The 27,048-nt window shown below is 60.2% G+C and overlaps 1 protein-coding gene across 7 annotated transcripts in view; it reads right to left on the bottom strand.

Annotated features, from left to right (window-relative positions):
* Positions 1-483: 483 nt before the first annotated feature.
* SHANK2 (SH3 and multiple ankyrin repeat domains 2) overlaps positions 484-27,048 on the bottom strand; it is a 559,408-nt gene continuing 532,843 nt past the window's right edge. For 3 of the 7 annotated variants that reach the window (XM_049713018.1, XM_049713022.1, XM_049713019.1), the window contains 6 exons: positions 26,926-27,006; positions 19,508-19,638; positions 18,024-18,135; positions 17,167-17,187; positions 13,375-15,781; positions 484-5,193 (listed from right to left, as the gene is read on the bottom strand). In XM_049713018.1, the coding sequence (XP_049568975.1) occupies positions 4,623-5,193; positions 13,375-15,781; positions 17,167-17,187; positions 18,024-18,135; positions 19,508-19,638; positions 26,926-27,006 (3,323 nt within the window). In that variant the 3' untranslated portion in view covers positions 484-4,622. Of the gene's footprint in view, positions 5,194-13,374; positions 15,782-17,166; positions 17,188-18,023; positions 18,136-19,507; positions 19,639-25,348; positions 25,370-26,686; positions 26,696-26,925; positions 27,007-27,048 lie in introns of all 7 variants that reach the window. The other 4 variants (XM_049713023.1, XM_033402506.2, XM_049713021.1 and 1 more) reach the window with 3 other exon arrangements.

Raw genomic sequence — 27,048 nt, 5'->3', positions numbered from 1 at the left:
GTTCAAAACACCCAAGGCACACACTTTACTTTTTTTCCTTTTTTTTTTGTTTCTGTATTTATTTGAAGGCTCATATTAAAGTTTCAGAATTGCTATAAACACAGAGTTCCAGAGTAGAAGCAATGGACAGTGACTGTTGTGATTTTAAACATAACACGGGAAAGACTGTGAAATGTAGAGACACATTACAGGAACAATAAAGAAACAAACCACTGATACAGCGTGGATTATAAATTGAAGTGATCAGATCTGCTGAAGTCTGAGAAACAAGCCTGGAAGCCTCCCCACAAAGCACGGGCAGGCCCGTATGCATGCAGCCGCTGTGGTCACCCAGCCACTGTGGAACTGTCACCTACTTGCGTGTGTACGTGGATATCTACAAATACAGAAGACATTCCAGTTCACTGGTTATTAAAATGCATCAAATAAAGTACAGATAAAAGAAAAAGTCTTCCAATGTCTGTTTTTTTCTTAACAAGACGAACAGATACATTCATCAGGAAGAAGTGGTCTGGAAGAAACCACTGGACAGTGAAGATGGGGGTGGTGGCTAGGGTCTGGGAAGAACCATTGGATGGTGGAGCAGGGGGACTTCAGGGAGGGTAAACTACAAAAGGTACGAGGCTGAGATGTTTTCAGGAACATAGAAACGGAGTGGCTGCCGTTCAAGAGGAGAATGTGCCAGAACAGAAGGAACTGTTCAGGAACTAAAGACAGTGACTTTTCACTGCTGTGAGGCGGAAGAGGTTCAGTATTGAAGTCGAAAATACGCTTCCCTCCAGCAGAAGGGATAGCCCGTGTCTTCCGGGCTCAGTTCTTGGCCAGAAGACGCATTCTCTTGCCTCGTTCACCGAAACGTTGTGGCTCTGTGTCAGCCGGTGGGGCTGCCTGGCTGGTTGTGCAGACCCCACGGCAGGAAGACCGCCGCCGCTTGTGCCCTTGGGGGGAAGGCTTGTATCGGGCTCGCCCTCCGGGCCCCTCTGCTTCCGTCCCAAACAGACAGGAGCGCCAGCGTTCGCAGATGTCCGCCCGCCGTGACACTTTCCCAGTTCTGAAAGAATACTCGTTTCCACCCATACACCGAGAAAGCTTTAAGGAAGTGGAACCGAGGCAGATTAGCTCACCGAAAGGAGAATCTTCACTCTTTGAGGAAAGCTACCGTCTGGTCAGCTTCACAGAGGTCAAGTGGCTGGATTGTAAGCTTGGCAACTTTTTGTTTGATTCAGAAAGTTTTCACTGTTTTGCAATCAGAACCACAACCTTAGTGCAATAGTATATTTATTTTTTTTTTTAACAGTAATTTTGGTTGCCATACAAGAGATTTAAGGATTGGGAGAAAGTGCAAATTACAGGAGCTCGTTTTTCCTTTTTGTTTTTAATAAGGTCTAAAAAGAATAAAAGCACAAAAGTAACAGAAACACAGATAATGCGAACACGTTACACAAACTGTAGTGTGAAAAGGATTAGCTTCTAAAAAAAACAAACAAAAAAATTGTTAATGGGAAAAAAATCAATATTTGTGGCCCACACGCAAAAAGTCATTGCCAGATCACCCTGGGTAATGCTTGTTCAGTAACTCAGGGGGAAAAAAAAAAATCACCGTTTTATTAACTAAAGTACCACAAATAATTCACTTTGTGATATGTAAAGTTCAGCAAATCAACAGTCACATTGAGTCAGTTTTATATTATATGGATTTACTTAAAATGTGCACAGACACCCTGGAGAAGGTATCTTGGCAGGTATACATAATTTACATCTTGAGCAATTTTGGTTTTGTATACACAATATTACAGAAACTAGGCATGTAAATGCAATTTATTTAAATTACAGTATATAACAAAAGTGGATCTTTTTAAAACCTGGAATAGTATTAACATGATCTTTATATGAGCAGTTTAACATCTGTTTCACCATTAAAGAGGGGCACAGGGTAGGGCCTGGTCCTGACGTGTCCCAAGGGGGAGAACAGTGGGCGGTGGTTTAAATGAGGAACTATTGCTTTCTGTAGCAGACCTGGCGAATGGAGCTAGAGACTGAGTCATCTTGGCAATAATGTGTATATTTTGTCGGTCGGGGCAGGCTCTGATGGGGCCTGTTACTTCTCTACAGTAACACAGGGTGAGACAACCAATGTCACCAGCTCTCGTCCCTCAGTCTGCTCGCTTCCGGTCGGCTGCACGCGACTTGAGGTCTCTTTAAGGAAGGGAGTAGCAGCCAGCTCTCACCTCCTGGTTGCCGAAGTTCAGTAACCCCAACGCCCCCAAGTTGCCGTTGGTTACCGTCTACCCGCGGCCTCCTTTACTCGTCCTGTCTGTCTAGCATTTTGCCTGGCACCGAGCAGAGAGGTAATACCAACAGTAGGCAAAGGAGAGAAGAGCCACGGTGAGGTGGTGTACTTAGTGGGTTTTGCAGTATCACCAAATGGAAGACAGATAATGGCCAAACCACCATTTTACATTTTCTGAACTATCGGGCAGCCTCAGCAGGCCACCTGTAGTATCTTGGCTTGAAATTTCTCTAGGGTAAGATTTGTTCATCTCATGATGGAAAAATTGAAAGTACACGGAAGTAAAGCGCCTTAAAACTCAATTGATTTCAAGTTGGAATGGATCATTCAGATACAAAGATGGACCTGCAGAAGGTTTTGGAACAGAAGGTCCAAAACTCAGTTTCCAATTCAGGGGCACGTGGCTGGAAAGACGGGGTGTGTGGTGAGTGTGTTTGTGTTTGGAGAAACTGCTGCATTGTGAAACACAACCACTTTTGAAGAAATAATTGTCCTTCGATGACGAAGTTCTAGCAAAGATAGAAAATATAACACAGCTCTGCTGGTTCAGATGCATCCAAATAAGGTTGATTTAAAAAGGTCATACTTTTATAATTATTCCACAGAAATAGTATTATTAAATCACAAAATTTTTTTTTTCTTTAACTTTCTAGCACTGAAGTGGCACAAAGGCTGCCTAGTAGACCAGCCACTTTTTTTTCTTAAAATATTGTGCTTATAAACTATCTGTACAACTATTGAAACTTGCAGTAAAGAAAGAGATTTTAAATCGCTAGATTTTACTATTCATTCTAGAGCTGTTCCAGGCCTCATCAGACACTCGACTGTGAGCATAAAGGAAAAAGGAAAAAAATCATGTTTGTATAATTAGAGATGGGCTAGGCTAGTTCTGAAATCATACTAAAAGCCAAAAACCTGACATTCGAGCTTCTTCCATACGTGGGAGAGCATGCTGACCCCTGACTGGGTGTCCTGTGGCTCGCGTGCCGGTGGCGACCTCCCTTGGAAATTAGAGGTACTGTTACAGGGGAGGGGCTCCAGGGGAAAGAACGCGGCAGGGCCCAAGAAAGCCTTGCCAGAGGCCTGACTGGCAGCCCACGAGACCTCTCTGCTCTGCCCTCCTTCCTTCATCTGCATTGCACCCTCACCCTGGGTTCTGTCTATGCGCCATGCCCGCTGGGTTTTCAAAAAACCTGCTGTACTGTTAAGACAAGCTGGTGGGATTCCTGGACGCTCAGAGGAAAAGGGGAGAAGCCCCTAAGTACCCTCTTCCTTGGCCTCGGGGGACAAAGGGGCTGTCTCAGCTGCGATGCTTCCCCTTGGCCGGGCTCAGAACTGGGGGTGGCCGCGGCACACGCCCACCGTGAGCCCTGTCATCCTGCGTGTCAAAGTGGTTGCTCGCCTGCTCTGATCTTCGTAGAATTCAACACGCTTTCGATTTTAAACAATGCCCAAAGGCAGAGAAGCCCCTTCCCCCGCTCCTGGGGAGCTGCTCCCCCGCTGCGGACACTCTGGGCACAGCAGCTGCACGCCGGCTGCTTCCCACGGCCAGGTCTCCCTCCTCCTTGGAATCGTGACTTTGTGCTTTGACTAACTCCATGTGACATCTATTTGGCCACTTTGGAATTATGCTAACAGATTTGCAGAAAGAAAGAAAGAAAGCTAAGCAAAGCTGGGCACGATCCCATTCGGACCACCCACCACTGCCAAGAACCTCGTGGCTGGAGAACCCCGGGTGCATGTCGGAGGAGACAGGGTGAAGGATCCACGGGAAGGAAGCTTCTCTGCCTTCCAAAGGGGCACCGGCTACGCACATCCGCGGGCGTCTCGCTGCGAACCAAGTCCGGGAAAGAAAGGAGCACGTGGGCTTGAGTGCCCTTGAGGGGCCGCAGGCTGAGGAAGGCCTCGCGCCCGGGCCCGGGCGGAGCTGCCGGACGGCAGAGGAGGCCGCGGGAGGTATGTGTCTAGAGTGCAGTGGTGTCTGCCTGCAGGAGCAAGGGGCGCGCGCGCGGCGGTGGGCATCTCCTGGGCCTCGTGAGGTCAGGTCACCTGCGTGCAGGAGGCAAGCCGCGCATCTTTCCACCTTAGATTAGAAGCCCTCCCTCCCCTGGTCCCCTCTTTGACAGAAACAGCCCAGGGAGCCCACACAGAGAGCCCGGGGGCGGGGGGGGTGTGTTGAAGGCCTCCGCTCAGCCACGCCAGGGACACAGCATTTCTCTGGGTAGCAGGAGACCAGCCCGCGGGGCGGGCTTGGCGCTCGCCATCACACACGTCAGTGCAAGCCCATCTCTATTTATAGCAAGGGGTCCGTAAAGGTGAGGCGCAGCCGCCCTTATCTGTCCAGCAGCTGTTTCAAAGCCCTTTCGATGTTCATCCGGTGCCCGACTCGCGTCACGCCCAGATCTATGAGGTCTTCCTTCTGGAGGTTTGGCAGGTGGCTGCCGTCGATCTCGTTGTCCATGAAGGCCTCTTTATGCTCACCCAGGTTGAGGCTTTCCAGCCAGTCCGCCACGTCTGGTTTAGTCCACAGGTGGACAGGTTTAGTTGTAAAAGGCTTATTGGAGACTGGCTGTTGCAGTATGGAGGGGGATGGCGACCTGCTGCGTCCCGCTGGGTTCAAGCCAAACAGGTCCCCGGGAGGGGGCTGGCTTGGGAGGCCGAAGACATCCGAGAGGGTGGGAGAGGGAGCCGCGGCGGCAGCGGACAGGGGTGCAGGCAGGATCTCTTTGTTCAGCTCTGTGGGCGAGACCACGGGGCTGGGGGCACGTCTTGGTCCTGAGGTCCTGCTCTCATAGTCTGGGGGCCGGCTCTGCAGGGTGATGGGCTGGGAGGTCCCAGGGCGAACCGTGAAGGTGACCGTCGTGCTCCGCGTACCTGAGACAGTGCTCATGACCTCTGGGCCTCTGAAACGGCAGCAACAGAGAAAACCATCACAGGTCCGCTCACAACGTCCCGAGGAGGGGGCGGGAGACACCCAAACCACAGCAGAGCGTCCGACGGCAGGTGCGCTGGCAGTGAGCAAACGCTTTGCCATGCCGGGGGCGGGGCAGGGGGACACGAGCGGAAGGCACCAGAGCACACGGGGCGGCCACTCACCGGAGCCTGGCAGGTTGGGGGTGGGGGGGGCAGGGAGACCTGGAGACGGGCCCGAACCAAGTCCTGCTCCCTGGCCGGGGCGTGTCTGTGCCACACCAGTACCGCTTGAGGATGTGGCATCTTTTGCCTCAATTTCAGCAAGCAGAGGGGGGGCACCCTTGAGGAGAGACCCTCCCTCTTAACTGCCTGCCAGGCCTGAGGCTTTTTGGCTTAGAAGGACAAGTGCAGGGAGGGGCACCTCGCAGGCTGGCCCTGTTTCAGGAAGGGGGAAGCCCTGCGGCTCCCTGGGGGCGCTCATGGACGCCGCCGTGTCAGCGTGAAAGGGTCGGGGTCGGGAGAGGGGCTTTATTAGCGGGCGGGAATGAGCCGCAGCCGCGGGGCCCAGTCTGTCCGCGCTCTGGACTGGCCTCCTGCTGCTCTTTGCTTTCTCTGCCGCGGGTGTGTATTTGCGTGAAACTGCCAGTTGGTAACCGGGTGCCTCTCAGCCTCGTGACACTTCCCCACTCAGTGCTACGTCGAGTACGGCATCTCTGCGTGAGGAAGCAGCAGCAGGTCGCGGGGGGGGACCTGTGCCGACTCAGGCTTCGATCTCGTCCCGAGGAGGAGCATTTCCAGGGGCAGGGGGTGCACGCGGCTGGGCCCGCACCCCCACAGGGCGTTCAGATACGGCTTCCGGGAGGGCCAGGGGCTCCAGGGCCGGATCTGTTACACATAGGGGGCCCCTGTTGAGAATTTCCAGGGGCCTTGGTTACTGGTTGCACTGGGCACCAGCAGGTAAAGGCAGCCCCAGGCGAGACCCTGAGGATGCCTCCTCCACTACTGCCAGGGTCGCTACTCAAAATCAAGAAACGGTCCAGGGCGTCACCCGCAGGGAGCGGGGAGCCACCCCTCTGGCCCCCAGACCTCGGTCCTGGAGAGAGAGGTGGGCCGTGCGCACGGCGGGCATTTAAGAAACCTGCAAACTCCGGTGCTCAAGTAGGGCTGAAAGATGCTCCCCGGTTCCCACTCCAGAGGGCCCCACGGCTGTGGGCACACCTGTCTGGGGAAGGCTCATTGGAACCACTTTGATACCACAGCTAAGCTGAGATGGTAAAGCAGCCCCACCCAGAGGGGATTTGCGTTGTTTAATTAGGACCTTCAGGGGAGGTGAAGCGGGTCAGCATCTCACAGGAGCACGCGGCACTTGCTCTAAGGTGACTTTGCGTGGCGCCGGGCCTGTGACCCTGACTGGGTCGACTGGGGCAGGACAGTTGGGAAGTGACCTTGTTCATCGGCTTTGTGCAGCAGAGGCAAGTTAACCCCCCAAAGTGACAGCAGCTGCTTTAAACCCAGGCAGCCTTTAACAGGGGGCCTCTCTGAGCCAGAGGGTGGGTGTCAGCACCACCCTCCTGTGGGAACACCCCAGCGAGTCCCAGGTAGTTGGGATGTTTTTTTCAAAAGAAGGCTCTGCAGGCAGCTGTGTGTGTCGTCAGAAGCAAACAGATGGGTGGGCAGTGAGAACGAGGGACGGGAGAACACACCAGAGAGAAGAGGTTTCTGCACGCAGCACTTACTTCTGTTCAGCACGACCCTCTTCTGTTACCACCCATCATGGGAGCAAATGGAAATGACAAAATGGAATGGGTTGAGACAACACTGCAAAATTAATTACAGTTTAAAAAAAGCAGCTTTTTTCGATGGATGAAATTAAAGCAATGGCACAGATGCTGGCTGAGAGTCTACCCGCGCTGCTCCTTTTCTGGCCACGGAGTAGAGTGGGCAGTGCACAGAGCTGCCCGGAAGAGAACCTCAAGAGGGGCATCACTTTAGTGTTTAGGACGGGAAACTCACACCTGTGCCTGCCTTGGCTGGGGATGGTGTGAATATAGAGAGAAACATCCAGGAAGGTGTTAAGAAGGAGAACGACGTTAGCCTCTGCTTGGAGTCCCTGAGAGCCAGTTCATTGCTGACATCCAGACTCGGCTTCCCGGGCTGCCTTTGTCTTCTGCAGCTTAGGAAGGACAAATCAGCGTTCCTGGTTGGGGGAGGCCGTGCTTTGCGTCAAGTGTACACCGAGAGAGGAGAGCCCGGCAGCTAATAAAGGGGGTTGTCAGATCTGGCCCCATACTTGGGGCCACCCACGGCCCTGCGGAACGTTGCCGTGGAAAAGAACCAGCGTGTTTGAGGAGCTGAGTGGAGGCCTGCCCGGGGCTGGTCCACCCTGCCCTCCTTCTCAGCGGTTTGATTGACTCTCAGTTAATCAGGCGGATATCATTCACTGGATCTCCTGGTTGCGGAGATCGTTATGTTGCTAAGCAACCACTGGGTTCCCGGGTGGAACACGCAGGAATCTGTTGCCCCGATTTAGAACACAGACACACACACACGCACACACACGCCCTCTCTTGGACTATTACTCTCTATCCTGCCTCTTAAATCCAATCCATACGGGAACATGAGGATTAAAACAAAAATGGAGGGTTAACTGACATCCCGAGATGCACTGTTATTTTATCGTCAGCCCGAGTTGACCGGCGTCGGGGAAGTGAGGACTCAAGTCGCCTTTGCATTGTGTTTACAAATGCAGTTCGGCTGTCGAGCAGTGGCTGGCTGTGGGCCGGAGGCGCTCAGGGGGCCGGCGCTGGGGTTCTGGACCCTTCCCGCCCAAGCCTCCCTCCAGCACGCCCGCCGGACCTCTGCCTTCCAGTGACCATAGGGTCTTCGTGAGGAGCCCCTGTCTTGCGTATAAAATAGCACTTATTTCCAGACCGCTCTCTTCTTGGTTTCTACCTTTATAGCACCTCCAAAGGTCGGTCGTTCCAAAGACAGGGAGAGTGGCCCGAGGCGTTAACAGATCTGCACAAGGCCTGAGCCTGGCCCTGGTTCCCGGCTCTGAGCACCGCGAGCCCCTGTGTGTCTGCAGTCCCGGGCCTGGCCTGCAGGAACGGCGGATGGATGTGGGAAGCTGGTTTCCCAGATCAGGAAGTGACGTGACTCGGCCAAGCAGATGGGGCTGGAACTGGGCGGGGGCAGGGGGCTGCCTCGGCTTCAGCAGCCCTTTCGACACATCTGAGCAGGTGGGAAGGCACCCAGTTTCAGCGGGAGGTCAGTTTTGAAAAGTCTTTGCTCTGGGACCGGCTGGGCAGAGGTCATTTTTTAACAACCCAGATAGATTTATTTTAAAACCGAGAGGCTCTCAGGATAATACTGTGGAGAGCCAGTGAGGAGCTGGTGCCACTGGCCAGGCCAGGCCAGGGCAGCCGGAGGCCGGAGGGCATCACCTGAGAAGCAGCCAGCGCTCCCCTGCAAGCAGCCTGAACCCCCAGGGGACCTGGAGCGCCGTCGCTGCCTCCGGGAAGTGAAGGCCATTCTGGATGAACCGAAAAGAGCGAGGCGATCGGAGGGGCTCCTGGGGGCTTGAGCCGATGCCGTGCGCCCTGGACGGAGGCCAGTGGGTCCCCCGCAGGCATCCACTCACTGCTCTGATACTCCTCCCAACAGCCGGAGAATAAAAGCCAAACCCAGACTGACCTTCCGCTCCCCTGGGAGTGCTGACAAAGAACAGATGCCTGGGCTTCCTAGGTCAAGCCCCTTTGTTTTGTGTCAGACGCCATCATCTACCCGCTGTCTCCGGAGCAGAGGCCCCCGGGACCCCACATGGGCCGGCTCGTGGGCTTCCCTGTGTCACTGTGACCCACCTGACTGCATAGCTGCTGGGTCACCTTCATGGAACGAAAGTTCACGCCAAGCCTTTGCTCAACCACTCGGACGCACCCCAGCCCTTCCCCTCGGCACGCGGGAGCCCTCCGGGACCCTTCCCCCGTCAGCGCTGCCTCTGGTCTGGCCGGTTTCTTCAGCGTGGAGAGCACTTGCCAGTGCCTGGGCTTTGTGCTTGCTGGTCCGCTGGTCCTGGTGCCCGGGATGCTCTGCTCCTGCGTTTCCGCCCAGCTGGCTCCTTTTACTCCTTCAGGTGGTTCAGATGCCACTTCCTTGGGGAGGGTCACCTCCGTCCTGCCCATGGTCGCTGACTCGTTGGGACATCGTCGTCCCTTTGCAGCGCCCGCACCCTTCGGGCTCGCCTTGTTTACTGTTTCTTATCCATTCCCCCTTGAGAATGGAGCCCTTCAGAGGAGGAGAGACCTTGAATGTTTTCTTGTTCAGTGAGGAATCCTGGGGCCCGGCCCGGTGCCTGGCACACTGAGGTAACCAGTAATCCCTGGTCCAGTGAACGGTTCATGACTAAGTCTGCGCCCAGCTTCCCGGGGCCCAGGCCTCTGTGACTGTGCACCCCTTTTGTTACTGTCCTCCCTCAGGTCTGACCCTGGGCTCCTACCAAGAACCCGTCAAGAGGCCATGGGGCTGGGCTGTGGCTCGTTTGGCTTCCCGGCTCTGTGACTTCATGGAAAACACCAGGTGCTCTGAAACGAGGCGGACGCTGCTTGTGTGTCTAGGTTTCCAAAGGGCTTCGCACGGCGGGCCGCCCGCTGCAGGGCAAGGCCGTGCTCGTCGTGGGTGTCGGCTGTGCCCTGGCGCCTCTCCGGCCGTTCACGGTCATCCTCTCGAGCTCTGAGCTTTGCAGGGAAGGTCCGGGCCTGCAGGACGCCAGGCGCCGGTGCCGGGCCTCCAGCCCGTGGGGTAGCTTGGGGCGGTGCTGGGTAGGACAAGCAGCCGATCACCCCAGAGGCCTAGTTCTTAGGAGGTGTTTCCAGATCAGGCCTGGGGGGAGGCCGCGAACGCTAGGCCGTAAAGAAAATGACTTGATCGTCGTCTTTTCGCCAACGTGTCTGTAATCAAGATGTCGGCAGAGCCTGCGTCGTCACTGATTTCGGGGGACACGTGATGGCAGCAGAAACCCATGCACGGCTCAGGTTAAGTCAGATGTACCCCAGTAAGCGAGGGCCTAGTCGTCCAGTGTCCTCTTTTCCCCGACCCTGCCCAGGGTCACCGCACCTCAGAGTTCAGAAAGGACCCGAGGGCAAAAGTAACTTACCAAAGGGGCAGGTTCACCTGAGGTTTCTGCCCTCTTAGCGGACAAACGATTGTGGAGCAGCTCAAAGAACTGTCCCTTTCTTGGGCGATCAAACTTCTTTCTGTGGAAATGGGGTGTCTGCACTGCCGCCTGTCTGTCATTTCAGAGCACGGCCGGTTTTCAGTTTTCCCTAGAAAAACTCATTTCTTTTCCCTCACTAGGAATTTCCTTCATCCAGTTTCTGCCTCATTTTGCCCAGGGCCAAATTCACAGCTCTTAATTTGTAGATGCATTTAAAAGTAGCAGTGAGACACCCAGGCAGGTGAGCCCTGGCTGGGGGTGTCCTGGGCTTTGTCTGCTGCATGAATGGCTGAATCCCAGGCCTCTCCATGAAGGCACGACCCAGCGAAGCGGAGGCCTGTCCCAGGGAGTGTGTGTGTGTGTGTGTGTGTGTGAAGGAAAGTGCAGTTGGGTGCTGCCTGCTCATGACAAAGAGCTGGTGCCCGGTGCTCGGTCACCCACTCGGGGGGCTCTGCTGAGGACCTGCCCCCTTCTTACCCTGGTCAGTCCACCTCCTGGCTGCAGCTCACATCCATCGGGCTTTGCCCGATGCGGCCGTGAGATCGGAGAAGCCAGAGTGCGCAGGCGAGCGTCCAGCTTAGTGCTGGAGTCAGTGACCGACCTTCCTCCTTGTCCTTGGGCCTCAGGCCGACCTGTTCCTGGTCCAACTCAGCGTAGCCCTTAGCAGTGAGTAGGGAAGGGGAGGGGACACCGCCTCGGGGAGGTCACCAGTGCTGGAGGCCGCCCGGTGACCACCCTTGCAGATTATCAGTCACCAGGTAAGCCTGAGAATAGCCCTGTCCCGGTGAGCTCGGTTAGGTAGTGGCGCCTTTCTTCCAGGCTAATCCCTGGCTCCAGCGAGAGGGGCGGAGTCGAGCCCTGAGGCAGCTCCGGAGGTTGGAGTGCTTTCGTGCCTTCCAGCTGAGTGCCCATGGCCAAGGGCTTCACCTCTGACCCCCGGTTCACTCATCTGCACCATGGGAGCAGGTTCAGGCCCTGCCTCCGGTGCCTGGGCCGCATGATGCCCGGCATTTGGTGAGAGCATAACAGATGTCACCTAGGGCTTGTACCGTGATGGGCTGGGGTATAAATAATAGAAGAGACGGGAGGTGGCTGTTCCTGGCAGCTGGCTTGGGTCGGACAGAATCGGTCTTGCAGCTGCTCTCAAGAAGTCCGACAGGATTCTGCCCGCTGACCCCTGCTCTCAGGCCCCTCCCACCCAGGGAAACCCTAGAGACACCTGCAACTCGGAGACGCCCTCTCCTGTGAGCCCCAAGGAGCTCACCCAGCCAGGAGAGGAGCTGGGGAGGCCTACAATCCGATGCCGTTCAGAGAGGCCCCTGGACCCCCGGGTGGGAGTGCTCCGGGGAGCGTGGTGCTGTGCAGGCTGCCCCTAGAATTGGTGCCCTTCTGCATCTTCCATACTTCAGACATCGCTGGCGGTGGGAGGTGCCAGTCAGAAGACCTTGGCCTGGTCCTGGCTCTGCCTTCTGCTGGCTGTGCACATGGACAAGCCACCTGGCCTCTCTGAGTCTCCATTTCCCCTTCTGAAAAATGGGTATCATTATACATGCTCTCTAGCAGCTGTTAGAAAGATTACTCACCATGTCCAAGTGTTCTGTAAAATATGAAACACAGTGATAAGGCATCTTAATTGTTGTACCTCTACATAACCTAGCAGCTAAAGACCGGTACTATTACGTGGCAGAGCCAGTTTTAAACATTTCCTTGAGACTGTCAAGCACGTAATACTCATAGGTACGTGTGTACGTACGTCCACCAGAAACGGGGAATTTGTAAGGAATCTGTTCAGCTGGAGTGCCCTTTGAACGCCACTAATGATGGGTGCCCCATTAAAAGATGGTGGTGTCGGCGTGCTTCTCTCTACTGAGACTGGCCCATCAGCGTTCCTCGGAGGAGTAGTGGGAGCTGTGCACGTAACTTACGCCCGCACCGAAAGGTAACCGGGAAAGTGGTGGCTCTCAGCCTGCTCTCAGGACCTGACCATAGTGCAATACTGCCGATTAATGGACGGAGATGTTTGAATCCAGCGCCTGCCCAGCAGGAGTATGAAGAACGACTTCATTAGTTGAGATGATGAAACCTGAGAGTAAACATCAGTGGGGGAACGTGAAGGGCCCTGCTGCCTGGGGACCCAAGCAGTGGTGTGTGTCTTGGGCGAAGGGAACCGAGAACCGTGAGTGATGGCTGGAGCACCGGGCTCTGGCGAGGGTCATCCACCAGCTACAGGCGGGGCGGGGGGGCCTGTTACAGCGTGGCGTGCCTTGACAGAGCCCTGGGGTTGGGTTTAGGACTGGCCCCCCACGTGCGACCCCTGGTTTCTAGGCAGTGCCTTACGCTCTGCCTGACGTGAGCGCCCACGCGGGGAGGACCGCATGCTTTTCTTCCACGATGTCCGCCCTGGGTCAGGATGGGCTCCAGGGTTGCATTTCCCTCTGAGCTCACTAGTGGATCTGCAACCCGGCCCCTCCCCGGCCTCAGACCAGTTAGTGACAGGAGGAGGGGAAAAGAGCCCCTCACGCACATGTGACCGCACACGTGATTGCACACACGCTGCTCACGCGACCCCCGGCCGGTGCACCCCTCCCCTGCAACCCCTGGGTGAGGCTCCAGAATGGCCTTTGGGGTCCTGGCCAAGACCTGGAGGCCGCGGGAGGGAAGAGCAGGGCTCCTCCCCGGAAGCCACGGCGGGGATGGCCTGTGTGGCAGTGTCTCCTTACGCGTCTCTACGCGGGGGCCACGTCCTGCCGGGCCAGACGCGCTCCGCTCTGCTGCACCGGCGTCCAGGGGACGAGAAAGGGGCACATGGGCGCACGACAGAGGCGGCCGACACAGAAGGCTGGCATTCCCTGTCCGTGTCCGCTTCCGTTGCTCCCAAGGGCGTTTCCTGGTCAGCACTGGCCGGCACAGGAAAGCCCACCTCGGGATGGTCTGCGCCCACGCCGGCCGCGGCACTTACCTTGGAGCGAGGCTGGCAGGCTTGGATCCAGCTGGCGAGTCCAGTCCTTCCCCCGGCTTTGCCGTTTTCTCTCGGTTCATTTGCTGCAGGATTGAGTTCAACTCACTAATCACGTTTGCCTTTGGGCCGGAGAGAATCGGGCTTTTGACCTCCGAGATGTCACCCCACAGCCTGGAGGTCCTCGGCTGGATAACCTTTGTGGTCCCGGGCTGGGCCCCGCCGGGGGGCGGCGGGCGTGCCGGCGGGGGGACCACAAAGCTGTCCACGTCCTCCTCCAGCAGCGCGTCATGGTAAAGCGCGTTGCCTTTGTGAATGATGGGCTTCATTTTTGGCTTAGGAGGTACCGGGGGTTTGTCAACCGTGAACGCTTGCCCGTCTGCATAGACTGTGCAGGTGTCCACGTTCTCGCCGCCCTCGGAGGACAGGGTGGAGATGCTGGAGACCGTGGAGATGGTGCTGGTCGTCTCGAGGTGGTGGTCGCTGCTGCTCCGGCTGTCTGCCTCCTCGATCCCAGAGTCCGTGACGGCATCAAAGCTTTCGGGGGGTGGCAGGAATGAGGCGGGCAGACAGTTCGAAAGGCCAGCTGGCTTCTTACTGTCCGCAGAGTTGGTGGGCTGGCTGGAGTTCAACGAAGGGGACTGGGGGGCGTCGTTTTTCTTCTGCTTGACCAGGTCTGAGAGTGCGGGGACAGAAGCAACGCGGTCATCGGGGATATCAAAACTGTTTGCAAATTCCAGGGGAGGAGGCAGTGGCTCTGTAAAAATAAAATCCTCGTCCAGATCCACGGATGCCAGAGGTGGGGGAGGGATGCGGAACGGCAAGATCACCGCCTCCTCCACGGAGCCCGCCGCCACGACGGTCCTGCCGGGCGCGGCGGCCGCGGGCTCGGGGCCAGCGGGGATCGGTAAAGCACCTTCAGTTTCGGGAACGCCTTCTGGCACCTCGGACGGCGAGCGGTCCGGCTTTGTTTCCGCGTCGGCATCCTCGTCCTCTTCCTGCAGGAAGGCGTCCGGCCTGGCTGCGTCCACGGTGTGTACCATCAGCAGGCCGGCCGACTTCCGCTGGGACGCATCCGCGATGTTGGTGGGCGTGCCCTTCTCGTCGCCCTTCCGCTCCTTGCCCAGGTCGGCCTCGTACTTGTTTTCCGTCTCCTGCCGCCTCAGGGGCCCCCGCGTGTTCTGCCTGGTGACCGGAGGGAAGCCTGCTTCCCCACTGGGCCGCATTTTGGTGTCGATGTAGAGAGGTTTGTTGAGGTCGGCCTTGGGGGCCTCCCCCTTGGGGCCCTGCTGGGACTCCTTCAAGGCTCGGTCCCTCGCGGAGAGCGCCAGGGCCAGCGGGGAGCTCGGGTCCAGCAGCCTCCCCGTGAGCGGGTGGACATAATTCTCAGGGCCGGCCGCACTGCTGCTCTTGAGGGGAGCTGCAGGGCTGCTCTCGGGCCCCTTGGCTTTGGACGTGGAATTCAGTGGCCTGCCGGCCTCACCCTGAGCTCCGGCCTCGCCACCACCCACAAAGTGGTTCTCGGGCTCCCTGGTCGCCGCCCCTGGCGTGGGTGACGACAGCTGCTCGGTGCCGTCCTCCTCGCCGAACCCGCCCTCCTCGGGGAACTTGGAGGGCCGTGCCTGGGGGGCGGGCAGCCCCAGGCCCACGTCCTCGTCCCCCAGGTCCGTGGACAGGAAGGCCGGCGAGTTCCTCCTGGCCTCCAGCCGCTTCTCCCGGTCGCGGACGGCCCCGGCGATGGCGGCGGCGAAGGGGCTGCTGGCGGTCAGGCTGTCGTCGGGCCGCAGCTGGCCCGGCTGCTCGGAGGCCGGGGGCTCGATCTCCGTGCTGCTGCCCTGGCTGCTCTTGCCGCTGCTGCTGGTGGAGGGCTCCTTGACGATGATGGTTGGGATGGGGATGGAGCACGTCTTCTCGGGGCTGTCCTCCACGTTGGACTGCTTCACCAGCATGCCCTTCCGCCTGGCGGGCTTGGCGGGGACGTAGACGGCTTTGCTGGCGACCTTCCCGACCTCGGAGTACGGGTTTTCGGGCATCTGGCCCCTCTTGCCGCGGAAGGTGGCCTGGGCGGCGGCGTTGCGGCTGTAGAGGTCCTCGGAGTCCAGGGAGTAGCGGTCCAGCTCCCTCCTGTGGTACAGCCCCTTCTCCCTCAACATGGTGGCCACCGTGTCGGAGCGAGCTGCCGGGGACACCTTGGCGGCGGAGTTCTGATTGAACGCGGGCTTGATCGTCCCGTAGACTCTGGGAGTTGGGGACTTGGGGCAGTTGTAGGCGGTGGGGGAGGGTGGGGGAGGAGAGGGGGGCACCGACTGTGGCGGGGGCGGGATGTCCTCGGAGGTGTCCGGCATGGACAGGCTTCTGGTGAACTTGAGCATCGGAGGGGCCAGAAATTGCCGCTCTTCCCCCGTGATTCCTACAAGTAGAAGGCAGTTTAGATTTAAATCACGGCAATGACGCACACCCCGCTAAGCTCCTAGGATGGCGCGACACGCTGTGTCTCTGCAGACGCACAGAGAATCACGATGCACACTGTTCACAGAATGCAGCACAAGCCACGATGCCGAGGGGTCACGGGGCCCATTCGGAGCCAAAGCAGAAGGGAAAGGCCCCGGGAGGCCCGGAGTGCGTGCTGTTGAGAGAGATGGTGCCCAGAGCGACGGGCGCGAGCTGACTCCCCGGGGTTCGTGTGCGCACGTGTGAGCGTGTGTCGGGGGCCGGGGTGGCCTGCATCAGGGGCCATCCATCCCTTCAGGCTTGGCCAGGGCCCCCGGTGGGAGTTTTCAGGTTTGGGACTGAGGCTGTCGAGCTGCGTGTCAGAAACGAGGGCACAGGGAACACAGGTGGCTGCACTGGCTCATGGGACGCGGATGGTGCCGCCGTCCCGGGGGCTGCAGGTATGCGGGGAGGCCTGGCGCCCTCGAGCAGAGCCCTGTGCATATGGAGACCCTAGGGTGGCCTCTCCTGCTCGACAGGAACCCGTTTTGTTGCCTGACTTCTCTGGGCCCCCGAAGGGTACTGGAGCTCCCCAGGCCCTCAGGAGGATGGCTGAGCGGCCCTGGCAGGAGAACGTGCTGCATGCAACACGCCAAGACCCTCTAACCCAAGACCCCAGCCCAGGCCGGGAGCAGGATCCTGACCAAACACTCGGCCGCCTGGCCCAGCGAAGCCCTCTGGGTCCTAAGACCCTCTGGGCTGGGCCGAGGGGCCCGGTGGTTTACCACGGTCCCCACTGACCACGGTCCGAGTTGGAGGACTGGACCTATGGAGCCCCGTGGGTGTTGCGTGAGAGAGGGCGCTGAGGGGCCCGCAGGGGCGACGGCCGCATCCGGCCGTGTCGGGCCCCAGAGCTCTGGTGTGTCCACTGGGTGGACTTTCAGATTCTTTCCGACAGTTCAAGATACAAAAACATCAACGGAACGCACTCCGGACACAGGAAGCGGCACACGGACACGGACGCTGACAGATGTCAAGTACGAGGGTCTCGCGTGGGGGGGCATGCAGGTTTTTCAAAGAGCTAACAAAACAAATCACTCCAAATCAAAAACGCTCCTAGGACAAACTACAATAATTTATTCCAGTGAGAACTTCCATTCGATAAGGGTATTCCAAATTTCACATACTCCTTGTGGGAGGGCGTTTTGGCATCGCAAAGATGGTTGCTCAGAGGCCTCTCATTGAGCGTGCGTACGTGGCGGCTGCCTGACAGTTACGATCCCAAGGAGCAGTGATTTAAGAACACGCCTTATGGAGGGATTGTTACATTCACACTGCGGATGCCAAACTGTAAGGTGCACTGACCTGATAGAAAGATTCTGCTGTCTGACAGGAGGAAATCGACTGTTATTAAGCAGTTAGAGAGCCAGGGGCAGGAGATGGCGTGAGCGCTACTCTGTGGTGGCCCCGAGCCCCTGGGGGGACCTTGGGGACCGGCAGACGCCACCTCCGCCATCCCTTATCGTTCAGTTCCTGCCAGCTGCCACCCCTTCAAACTAGCGACAGAGGCGCCAGGCCTGAGACCGCAGTGCTGGACACACAGAGCAGTGCCGCCTCCCCCAGTGTCCGGCAGTGGCCTTAGCTTCTCTGAGAATTTACACGGTAAAGACAGTGCTGGATTATCTCACAAAGGGGCTGTCTGAAGGGGTCACGTTTACCTTGCCTGGAACAGAGTCAGCAGGAACCATGTGAAGTTACTAACAAGAAGGTAGCGGTTTCCCGCAGCGCACAGTACATCGTACCCGCAGAGCGCGAGAACCCGGCCCAGCCACCCTTAGAAGTGTGTCCATCGAGCTCATCCACAAAGCGCGGCGGTGGCCGTTCGCAGGGGACCTGGGCCCACCCCGCCGGCCCACTCTAAACACGCAGGGTGGGGGCGAGGGGCTTCCTGGACGTCACCTGCCCACCTCCACCTCCCTCCTGACTGCGGCCCCTCACCCTGCTGGTATTATCACGGATACTTGGCTTGTGAGGCCGGGAAGCCACCCTGGATTCGGTATCCAGAGGGTAGGAGAGTTTCAGACGGCTCAGGCGGTCAAGGCCTCCCTGGGGGTGAGGCCGGGTGCCCGTCCTCTGGTGGGCGGGCCTGGGGCCTCTGAGGGGCACTGCCGAGGGTGCTGAGAGCCAAGGGGCACCTTTGCGGGTGTGGCCACGCTGCTTACCTATTGATTTTTGCCTTCGCATCGTACCTCGAGGGAGGCCCAGAAACGGGCCTTTCGGGCTCCCAGGAACGGTGGGCGTCATCACGGCGATCCCCTGGCGTTCGTACACGGACTGCAAACCAGAGAGCCCGGGGTGAGCTGTGTCAGACCAGCGCCACCCACGGCAGCCAGACAGGGAAGCCCTGGGCAGTGGACACCTGTCACGGGGCTTCCCCCAGCTGCTTCTGGGGAGCACCTCCGTGTCCAGCTGAGGCTGACGACGGGCCACACCAGCGTCCAGGACCCAGGAGGGGGCCCTGTCTGCCCTCAAAGTGCCGATGAGCCCTGCTCAGCGGAGCCGTGGTCTGCCTGACATTGACTGAGAATGGCCAGGACGGATGTCCTGTAGGAAAGAGCACCTGGCGGTGGGCAGTGGGGTCCGACCTTGGCCACGTCTGCCTCCGCAAAGTGGGCTGACCACAGTGGCCCAGAGTAGGGGACAAGCCGAGTGCCGTGCCCTGGGGCACGTGGGCCCCGCGGCAGGCGGGCTGCCCGTCCTTCCTCCGCCTGGTCCAGGAGGAGCCTCGCGCGTCCCTCCTTCGCTTTGCAAACAGCTTCCCTGTGCAGCCCCCGCCCAAGCTGCTGCTTCCTCGACTGGAAGACAGGTCGCTGGCCGGCCTCACCTCACCTCGCGGCGTCGGAGGGCCACTTGGAACAGCCGGGTGCGAGGCCCGAAGGAAACAGGCGTGCGCGCGCCCAGGCTGTTCCCGCGTGACCCAGTCTCGCCGGGCTCTGGGTGTCTGCCCGGCCCGGGGCTTGGAGGGTGTCTGGAACGAGCTGGGTACGGGGTGCCGTGGGGGGGTCGGGGGTCGGGACGCAGGGCCCTGGAGGAGCCGCCCGGGCCTTCTGGAGATGAGGGGAGGCAGGGGGCATCCTGTATCGTGCACTACGCAAAACCGTCACATCGGACCGATGATACTTCTGGGCGTTATTAGGAAGAGGCGGGGTTAAACAGAGAGTCAGTGTGAAGTGATTCAGAGAAGATACAAAGTCAGGAAGTAATCGTGACAGGTGGTGCTCAGGCCGGCAGCAGGCACGAAGCTGGGGTGGAGAGGGCCACGTCTGGAACCTGAGAGAAGCAGCCTGCCCGGACGACGGGCAGCTCTGCCAGCCCGTTGTGGCCCGTGGTCTCTGCTGACCGCCCCCTGGGAACAACGGTGGCCTGAGACCTCGGAGGGGCGGGGTCCCAGGCGTACACGGAGGCCCTGCTCCGGAAGGCTGCCGTTTCGCTCCGGGTGGCCTACGGGAAGGCCCTCGGGGCGAGTTACTGAGCCGGTCACGCGGTGGCCTGCCCCCCCCCCCCACTGCGGGTCTGCACTGGAATGGGGTGCCTGTCGCGCGTACGCAGATTGGGGCTCCGGGTCTGGACGCTGGGGAGGGTGAACTGCAACCGCGAGGTCTGCCCATGTTGGCCTGCCGCCCGCTCCCCCAGCCCAGCCACTCACGTTCACGTCCGAGACAGAGGGGAAGCACCGGCTGGTGGGCCGCTGCTTGATGGTGGCCACCCTGGACTCCACTGCGACGCTCTCAGCAGTTCGGGATGGCTTGGAGGCTGGGACTATCTCGTCGGGTTTATCTGCAACGTGAACATGACCGTCAGGACGGGCGTCGGTGAGCAAAGCCCCAAAACACAGTCGGGCGAGGGGCTGAGTTAGAAAAACGCCCGAGTGCCTTGTGCCTTTTCCCAAAGCCTTTACGGTACACGTGGTCTGTCGCTGTGGTGCGGAGCACGCATGCCTCTCGGCCACAAACGCTGACACTGACAGGACCTGTCCCCCAAGCCGTACGCCCCCCCCCCCCCCCCCGCCGGGTGCACGTGGACAGGAGGGGAAGGAGACCCTCGCGGAGGCAACGCAGCCTCGGCACCGGAGGCTCCGGCACTCAGGGCGTCGCTTTGTTCATACTAGTGCGGTTTATTCTTGCTGGTGGGGGAGCCAAGCCAACGTTTTGAACATTTTTCTTTTTAAGAGCTCAGAGGTGTGGCTCCTTTGAAACTAAGCGCAGTTGCCAGGGTCTAAGGACCCAGCACCCAGGGCTGGAGGCGGCTGGGCAGCGTGGGTGTAGGCAGGGGTAGAGGTGGGGAGGGGAGGCAGCCCCTCCACCGCCACCCGCTCAGGAGCCAGTTGACGTTTGTGCCTTGCTGTGCGGGGGAGTCCCCCCTCCCCCAAGAGCTGAACATTCTCAGTTCCTTGTGAAAAAGAAAGCCCAGGGTTAGTTATCAGTGATGCTTACAGATTAAGAAATTTTAAAATTTAAATTTAAATTTAAAAATGTTCCACTTGGGGGAAAACCCGAAACTGGAGCATGTCCTGGACCCGCCCAACATCCTGGCCTCCGCCCGCGGGCCGTCTGAGCTCAGGCACCGGCGTCTGATCAGGGCTGTTACAGCGCAGGACCCTGGTTTGCTGACACCAGGGGCGCCCGGGGTCGGGGGGGCAGAAGCCAGCGTGAGGCGGGCCTGGTGGGAATCTCCCACTTTGGACCCTGTGAGGCGCTGCACTCTCCCGGCCACCCCCCGAGAACATTCTGTCCACAGCTCGAGGTCTCCTCCTAGCTCACCCCACACCCTTCTGGGGTCTTGTGACGCCCCACGAAGCTCGTGCCGTCAGAAAGGCCCAGGCCTCTGGGGTCTCGGCAGCCCCAGGCTGCGAGGCCAGCGTGAGACTTCGGGCAGGAGCTCCGGGTTTAAGGCCCATGGCCCCCCAGGAAGAGCACAGCCCCTGGAGAGGTCCCCACAGTCCCCAACAGGCAGGCCTCCGGCTTCGCGGGGCCCCTTCCTGGTCGGTGCCCAGCCACATCCTGGACCAGGGTGAGGGCCCCACAGTCCCAGGTCGCCTGCTCGGGGAAGGCCGAGGAGCTCAGGCACGGCAGCTCGCGGGAGGCCCTTCCCGACCCGCCAGCTGGCACGGGGACTCCCAGGTCCCCCGCCCCGGCATCCTCCCGGCTCCTGGCCTTCTCGGGGGACACTGGCAAGCACCCGCCCTCTTAGGGGGTCGGTTGGAAACACCCACGTCTCTGGCCAGCCCAGCTACCGTTGCGGTGCCCCTTAGCGCCCAGCCTCGTGGCCCAGCCTCGCCTCTGACCCTCCTCCTTTTGCCAGATCCCCTGCCCCACATCCCCAGTCCCAGCGACGTGCCTCCTTCAGGAAGCCTTCCCCTCGGGTCTGGGCCAGGATTCTCTTCAGGCTGGGGTTTAACTTCTTCCTGTGCTTGTCTCTCCACCCCACCCCGCCCCTTGGCTAGAGGACTCAGGGTCCTTGGCTGACGTCCCCAGTGAGCCCATGGTGACCTGCAGGTCCCCTCGGCTCCTGGAAGCCGGGCACCTCCCCGTGGCTGTCGGCTTTGCTTCGGCCGAGGTGCAGCTCTTTCTCCAGCGACGGCGGGGAGTCAGGTCCGTCTCCCGCGTTGGGACCTTCGTCCGCAGGTTCGGCCGTCTTCTCAGGCCCAGCCTTAGCTTCAGCCTGTGCAGCTCCGCTAGGCTCCCCCCCCTTCCCTGGGGCCTCCAGGAACGTGGGCCTGGAGGGGATGCCGCTGAGTTAGGGAAAGGGCGACTCTCCCGTGGGGGGCACTGCAGGTGGGGAGCTCGGCCGCCGTGCAGCTGGCCACGTCGGGGCACAGCACGGGGCGAGGGCCGAGGGGCTCCGGGGCCGGACGGCTCTCCTGGGATGGAGAGTTACACCAGCTGGACCTTCCAGAGGCTCCTATCTCCAGCTGGGCCCTGCGAGTCCATGTCTGGTTCCCCCCCCCCCCCCGCCCCCAGCACGCTTGGGGCCCCAGGCATGTGGCAGGCACCCCCAAAACACACCTCGGTGGTGGGTGTGCACAGGTGAGGCAAAGGCGCCATCATTAATGACAGCAGTCCCCGACCCCGTGGAAATTCTCGGCACCTTCATCCCGTTTCTCATTCTAACAGGAATCTGGCCATAGGGGAGGGGTCATTCCCATTCTGCAGAGAGAACAGCTGGGGATCTGGGATGCCTAAGGTCACTCGTGCAGGTGGAACTCCGGGAGCAGGTGGGAGCTTGGGCTCCATTGGGGTCACCTGGCCCCCGTGTCCACCCCTGGGCCAGGGTGCCGAGCCTTGGCTGACAGCGGCCATCCGATGGGCTGCCGTCGGAACGGTCCTCCTGGTCCAGCTGACTGGACATTCAGGGCGCCGTGCCCGCACAGTCATGCCCCATCCACATGGGGTCTGGGGTGTGATTGAAGGTGTATCCCCTGGAGCCACGGCGACCTTGCGGCGGACGTCCTGGTCCTTGTTTAAGCCTTTGCCCTCTGGTCTCCACGCCACCTAAGCGTTCTTTTGAACCAGAACACACGAGAGCACCTTGGTCTGTGGGGTTGGGTCGGGGGCTACTGTTCTGTCCTCAGTGACAGCGAGTTAGTGCGGTTTTGTGCGGTTCTTACATAGAAGGCCACCCTGCGTCGCTTCCCTCCCGGGGGCCCAGGTCCCCTCCTGGCCCTCGTCTCAAAGGGAGGCTGGTGGCCTGACTCGAGACCCTGCTCAGCCCCTGTGCTGCAGGGTTGGTTTGCCTGCACGTGAAGCTTTGGAGAAAAGCTGTGACACTGGGTTCCTGCTTCTCTTTCTGGGCTCATAAGGATTATTCACGGTCTGTAAGAGCCTGGAGTTGCGTCTCTAGTCAAGGATTCCAGATGAAGGGGATTAGTGAGTCCAGCCCCCCCTGCAGTCTTAAAATGAAGCACTGAGGCTGAAAGCAGTCCTGCAGGCCGACTGGGACGCTGTCAACCCTTGAGAAACAATCCAGTAGGGAGTTGATGGAAACACTCTGGAAGGGACCCCCGTATTTTAACTTTCTAAGCAGATGAAGTCTGGTGCCCACCGTACACAGGCTGCACCCTTCCTGGGTGGGGAGGGCGGGTGGTGGATGTCAAGCATGGGTGGGTCGCGTCCAGCCACGTGTCTCTTGGAAACCAGAGCACAGCTGGGGACCCCTGCCTGTCACCAGAGTCCCCACCCGGGGCCCTCCCCTGACCTGACCACAGGCAGGGTCACCCGCGTGTCCGAGCCCTCCCGCAGGAGAGATCCCAGCTCGTCCAGCAGATGTCGCCGGCTTTGCAGGAGGGAGGCATCGAATCGTGGAGTGAAACAACCCCCGAAATCGGGGCGAGCTGGGGAAGCTGAGGCCGCCCCTGGGCTGATGCGGCACACCTGGCTGCGAGAGGAGCCTGTGGCCGTGTTTCCCGCTGCACTGCTCCCCGGGGGGCAATGGGGCGCCCACCGCAGAGACTCTGTGACCCCCATCTGCCTGTGACCACGTGCCGGACTGGTTCCAGCACCCCTGCCCCTCAGAACCGTCAGGAGAGCATCCCAGGTGCTCCAGAAACGTCCGGCAAGGCCGGGATTGGGATTCTCAGCCCCTCCAGCTTTTCGGGCAGGTGGCTTCATGGAATGTGTCCTAATCCTGGTGGCGTCCAGGAAGCCTGTCCCTCCTCGTAACCTTGAACAGCTTGTTTGCCAGGCTCTCTGGTGGGCAGGGCCAGCCTTGCCCTGTCTCAGGGTGAGAGGGCACGGCACACACAGCTTCCAAGAGGAAAGCCAAGTGCCGACGGCACCGACGTCACAGATGATGAGCCGCTCGTGCCGAAGCAGCAGCTGTTGCCAGCTGCCCGTCTCTTGCTTAATCGTCCCGGGAGGCCGTGCGGGAATGGGGGTGGGCGGTCTGACCCCAGCAGACTGTCCCTGGCCTGTGGGCCCTGACAAGGGATGGGCCCGCGGGAGCAGCCAGAGGTGCCCGCGGGGCCTGGAAGCTGTGGTGAAGCCGGTCCCAGCGGCTCTGTCCTGGAGCCGCCCTGGGCCAGTGTGGCGCTTGTGGTGGTCCCGCGCCCCCGGTGCCTGTGAGCATGGTGTCTGGGGACCAGAGCAGGTCCTCAGGAAATACTCGAGGCGTCTGAGCTCAAACTCTCATCCAGTTTTCTCCACTCTTTGAAGGAAGGTGGGTCCCCCTCTCCAGGACTCTGGCCTGTCCTCTGTGCGACTCTGCCCTGGCCCAGGCTGGCCGTGCAGAACACGACTTCTGTCCTTTTGTCACAGCCCGGGGTGTTTGGCTGCTGGGGCCCCTGGGGGCGGGTGGGGGCAGGCCACACGCGCCCCCAAGGCTGGGCCGGCTCCGAGTCTGAGCTTCCCCCCCCCCCCCCGCCCCGACAACAGACTTTCACGGCTAGCCCTGTTGTGGCCACGGGGCTCCTGCAGCCCCCTGGTGCGGTGCCTCTTCTGGAAGTTACGGTGGACGGAGGGGGCTGTTTCTGCCAGCTGGCGTGGGCCTCGGATCGAAGGGTGGGGGGGATTCAGAGGGAAAGGTAATCGCAGGAAACTTCCTGTGCCCTGGGCGTCCACCACGTGGTTGATACAGAGACCCATCCTAGAAAGCCCACTGGGAATTTTCCCGGGCAGCCCCTGGGGGTTGCGGGGGGAGGCTCAGGACTGCTCCAGGGAGAGGCTGCGAGGGTTAGCCTGCCTCTGGGGAGACACTGGGTGAGAGAGGAGGCGCTTTCCGGAGCTCTAGGACCCGCGACCCTGCCCCCAGATATCGCCCTGCTGGGTTCTGAGACCCGCCTCCCCATCTCAGCGTTTCGGTACCATGCTGTGTCTTAGCGGTAGCGCCGCGGGCCTGTGAGAGGGTCACCGCCTGCTCCTGAACTGACAGTGCTGCTTTTAGTCGCTGGGGTAGTCGTCTCCAGCTACTAGGTGAGAAACCCCCCAGATGTGGGCGCTGCTGCGGGAGGGGCCGGTGTCTTAGCTGCTCACGGCACAGAGGCTGGGTCCTCCGTCTCCACGCCGGCCTGGGGCAGGGGCGGGGAGCGGCATGGCCTTGCAGCTGCCCCCAGCTCAAGGGCAGTCTTCCTGCACATGTAGAGCAGGCCTCCTGGAGAGCGGGGTGGGGGTGGGGTTCTAGAGCTGAAGGCAGGCGGCAGAGGGCGCTCAGGGGTCCATTTGCCAGGGACCCTGCTGGCCTGCGTCCTGGCCAGCAGCCACGGAGGCTGCCTGCCCCCCCGAGCCAGGCAGGCCCAGCTGTGACAGGGTGCAGGGTCCCCACAGTTACGATGACGTAGACACGACTTGGGGAGACGCAGAACACGCTGGGGCACCACAGACGGGAGGGGCGGGGCAGGTGTGACAGACTGAAACGGGAAGAGTCCTGGGGCTGGGCCCCCTACAGGACCCCGAGCAGGGAGAAGACAGTACACGGTCACGGCACGTTCTCGACTCGACGCTGAGGGCCACAGGCGTGCGTGCGGGGGGTGAGACAGACACCGGTCGCCCCTTACCCTTCTTCTTCCGGACGGAAGCTTGCAAACAGAAAGGGGAGTGTGAGTCCCGTGGCGGCAGTGCTGCCTCGCTGGGGGCGGACTGCCCACCACGCGCACCCCTGGCTCTGGGCACACGCGGGTGGGCAGGGATGCACTGTCTACGCTGTCCTGGGACCTGCCGGCTTGTGGCCTGCCTTTTCTGACTTGCTCTCTGGCAAACTTGCCTCCCGTGGGGACAAGGGGCTTTCCTCTCACTCAGCACCCGCCCCTGCCTGGCACCCCGCCAACTGGACCGCGTGAGCCGAGGCAGCTCGTAGGAAGGACCCTCACAGCGCCCTGAGCTGCGCCCCCTTAAAGGTGACCTGCCCGCGGGTCCTCCTGGGGGGAGCCCGCGTGGCACATGCTGCCTGGCTTTGGAGAAGCACGGGTGATAGTTCACACTGTCATCCCTGTCGGGGGCTGGGCCCGGCCTGGGGTTCAGGGGGCGTTTCCTGGAGAGTCCTGTGTGGGCACGGAGGGGCCAGAGGAAAGGGGCTCTGGGCGAACTCGTGGCTCTGGGTGGAGGTGGGCAGCCCCACAGCACTGCTGCCCTTTTCTAGAAGACCTAGGCCTCCAGCTGAGCTGCAGATCCTAGACGCAGGACACGGTGACAGGTGAGGGGGCCCTCGCTGGGAGACAGCCTGGGGAGGACAGAGTGTGGGAGACCCTCCCAAAAGAGCTGCAAGGAAGAAGGGGCTGCTCTGTACGAGGAAAGGGCCAAAGGAAAGGGTCTCCCCCTGAAGGCTGGGACCAGGTGGCAGCGACAGCAAGTGAGGATGCTCAGACTCCCAGCCCTGGACCAGCTGGGCCTGACGATTTGTTCTGTGCCCCCGTAACCTGCCCTGGGCAGAGCTCACAGATGCTTCCCCTCCCTGCCCACCGAGCCCTCTCAGCGCAGTAAGCCGTCAGTCCACTCGCCCACTCCCGTGTGGTCAGAGCAGCCTCCTCCTGGAGGTGTCCCTGGGCGCCGTGGTGACACCCAGCGTGGCGTCTAACCGGCACCCGGAGTCATCCCTCTTCATCAGCCACGCGGCCACTACACCCAGGGCTCACGTTGGTCTGCATATCCTTCCCCAGGCCACGTGGTGGGTCCAACGGCCACAGCCCTCTGTGCTTTGCAGTCCTTTCGAGAAGGCACCAGGAGCTCCCTCCACTTGGCCTGCAGCCCCCCAGGCCCGCCAACCCCTCCGCTATCTATGCCAGCGGCCAGGGCCACAGCTTTCTGGTCTGAGCCACACACGGTGGGAAAGATTCTGGGGGGAACCCTAGACGGCGGGGGGGCTGCTTGGGGGGAGGGGCCACAGTGGGGCAGCTTACCTTTATCCACTAGTGAGAGGCCCAAAAATTCAAAACAAAACAACGTTAGACGAGCCAAAAGGAGGTTAGGCGAAACTACTAACCACCCCCGAAGCCGGCAGGGCCCCAGCGGGCCAGCGTGGGAGCGCCGCGCACGGGGACGTTTCCTGACCCCTCTCCAGGTGTCAGGGCCAGGAGAGGGGTGAGCGAGCAAGCAGAGGGCCATGCAGAGGCTGGGGCGGCCCGGACGTGGCACTCACCGAGCTCCTCCAGCTCCGAGGTCATGGACTTGGAGCGCAGCGTGAGGGCCGTGGTCGGGGCGCGCTTCGGGGGTGGAGGAGCTTGGGGGGCAGACGGGAGGGAGGGAGGGAGGTGAGGGCCGG

Source organism: Orcinus orca, chromosome 8, assembly GCF_937001465.1.
Source record: "Orcinus orca chromosome 8, mOrcOrc1.1, whole genome shotgun sequence".
Classification (NCBI taxonomy): Eukaryota; Metazoa; Chordata; class Mammalia; order Artiodactyla; family Delphinidae; genus Orcinus; species Orcinus orca.
The sequence above is the reverse complement of the archived record's forward strand: the minus strand, read 5'-3'. Positions and strand labels throughout refer to the sequence as shown.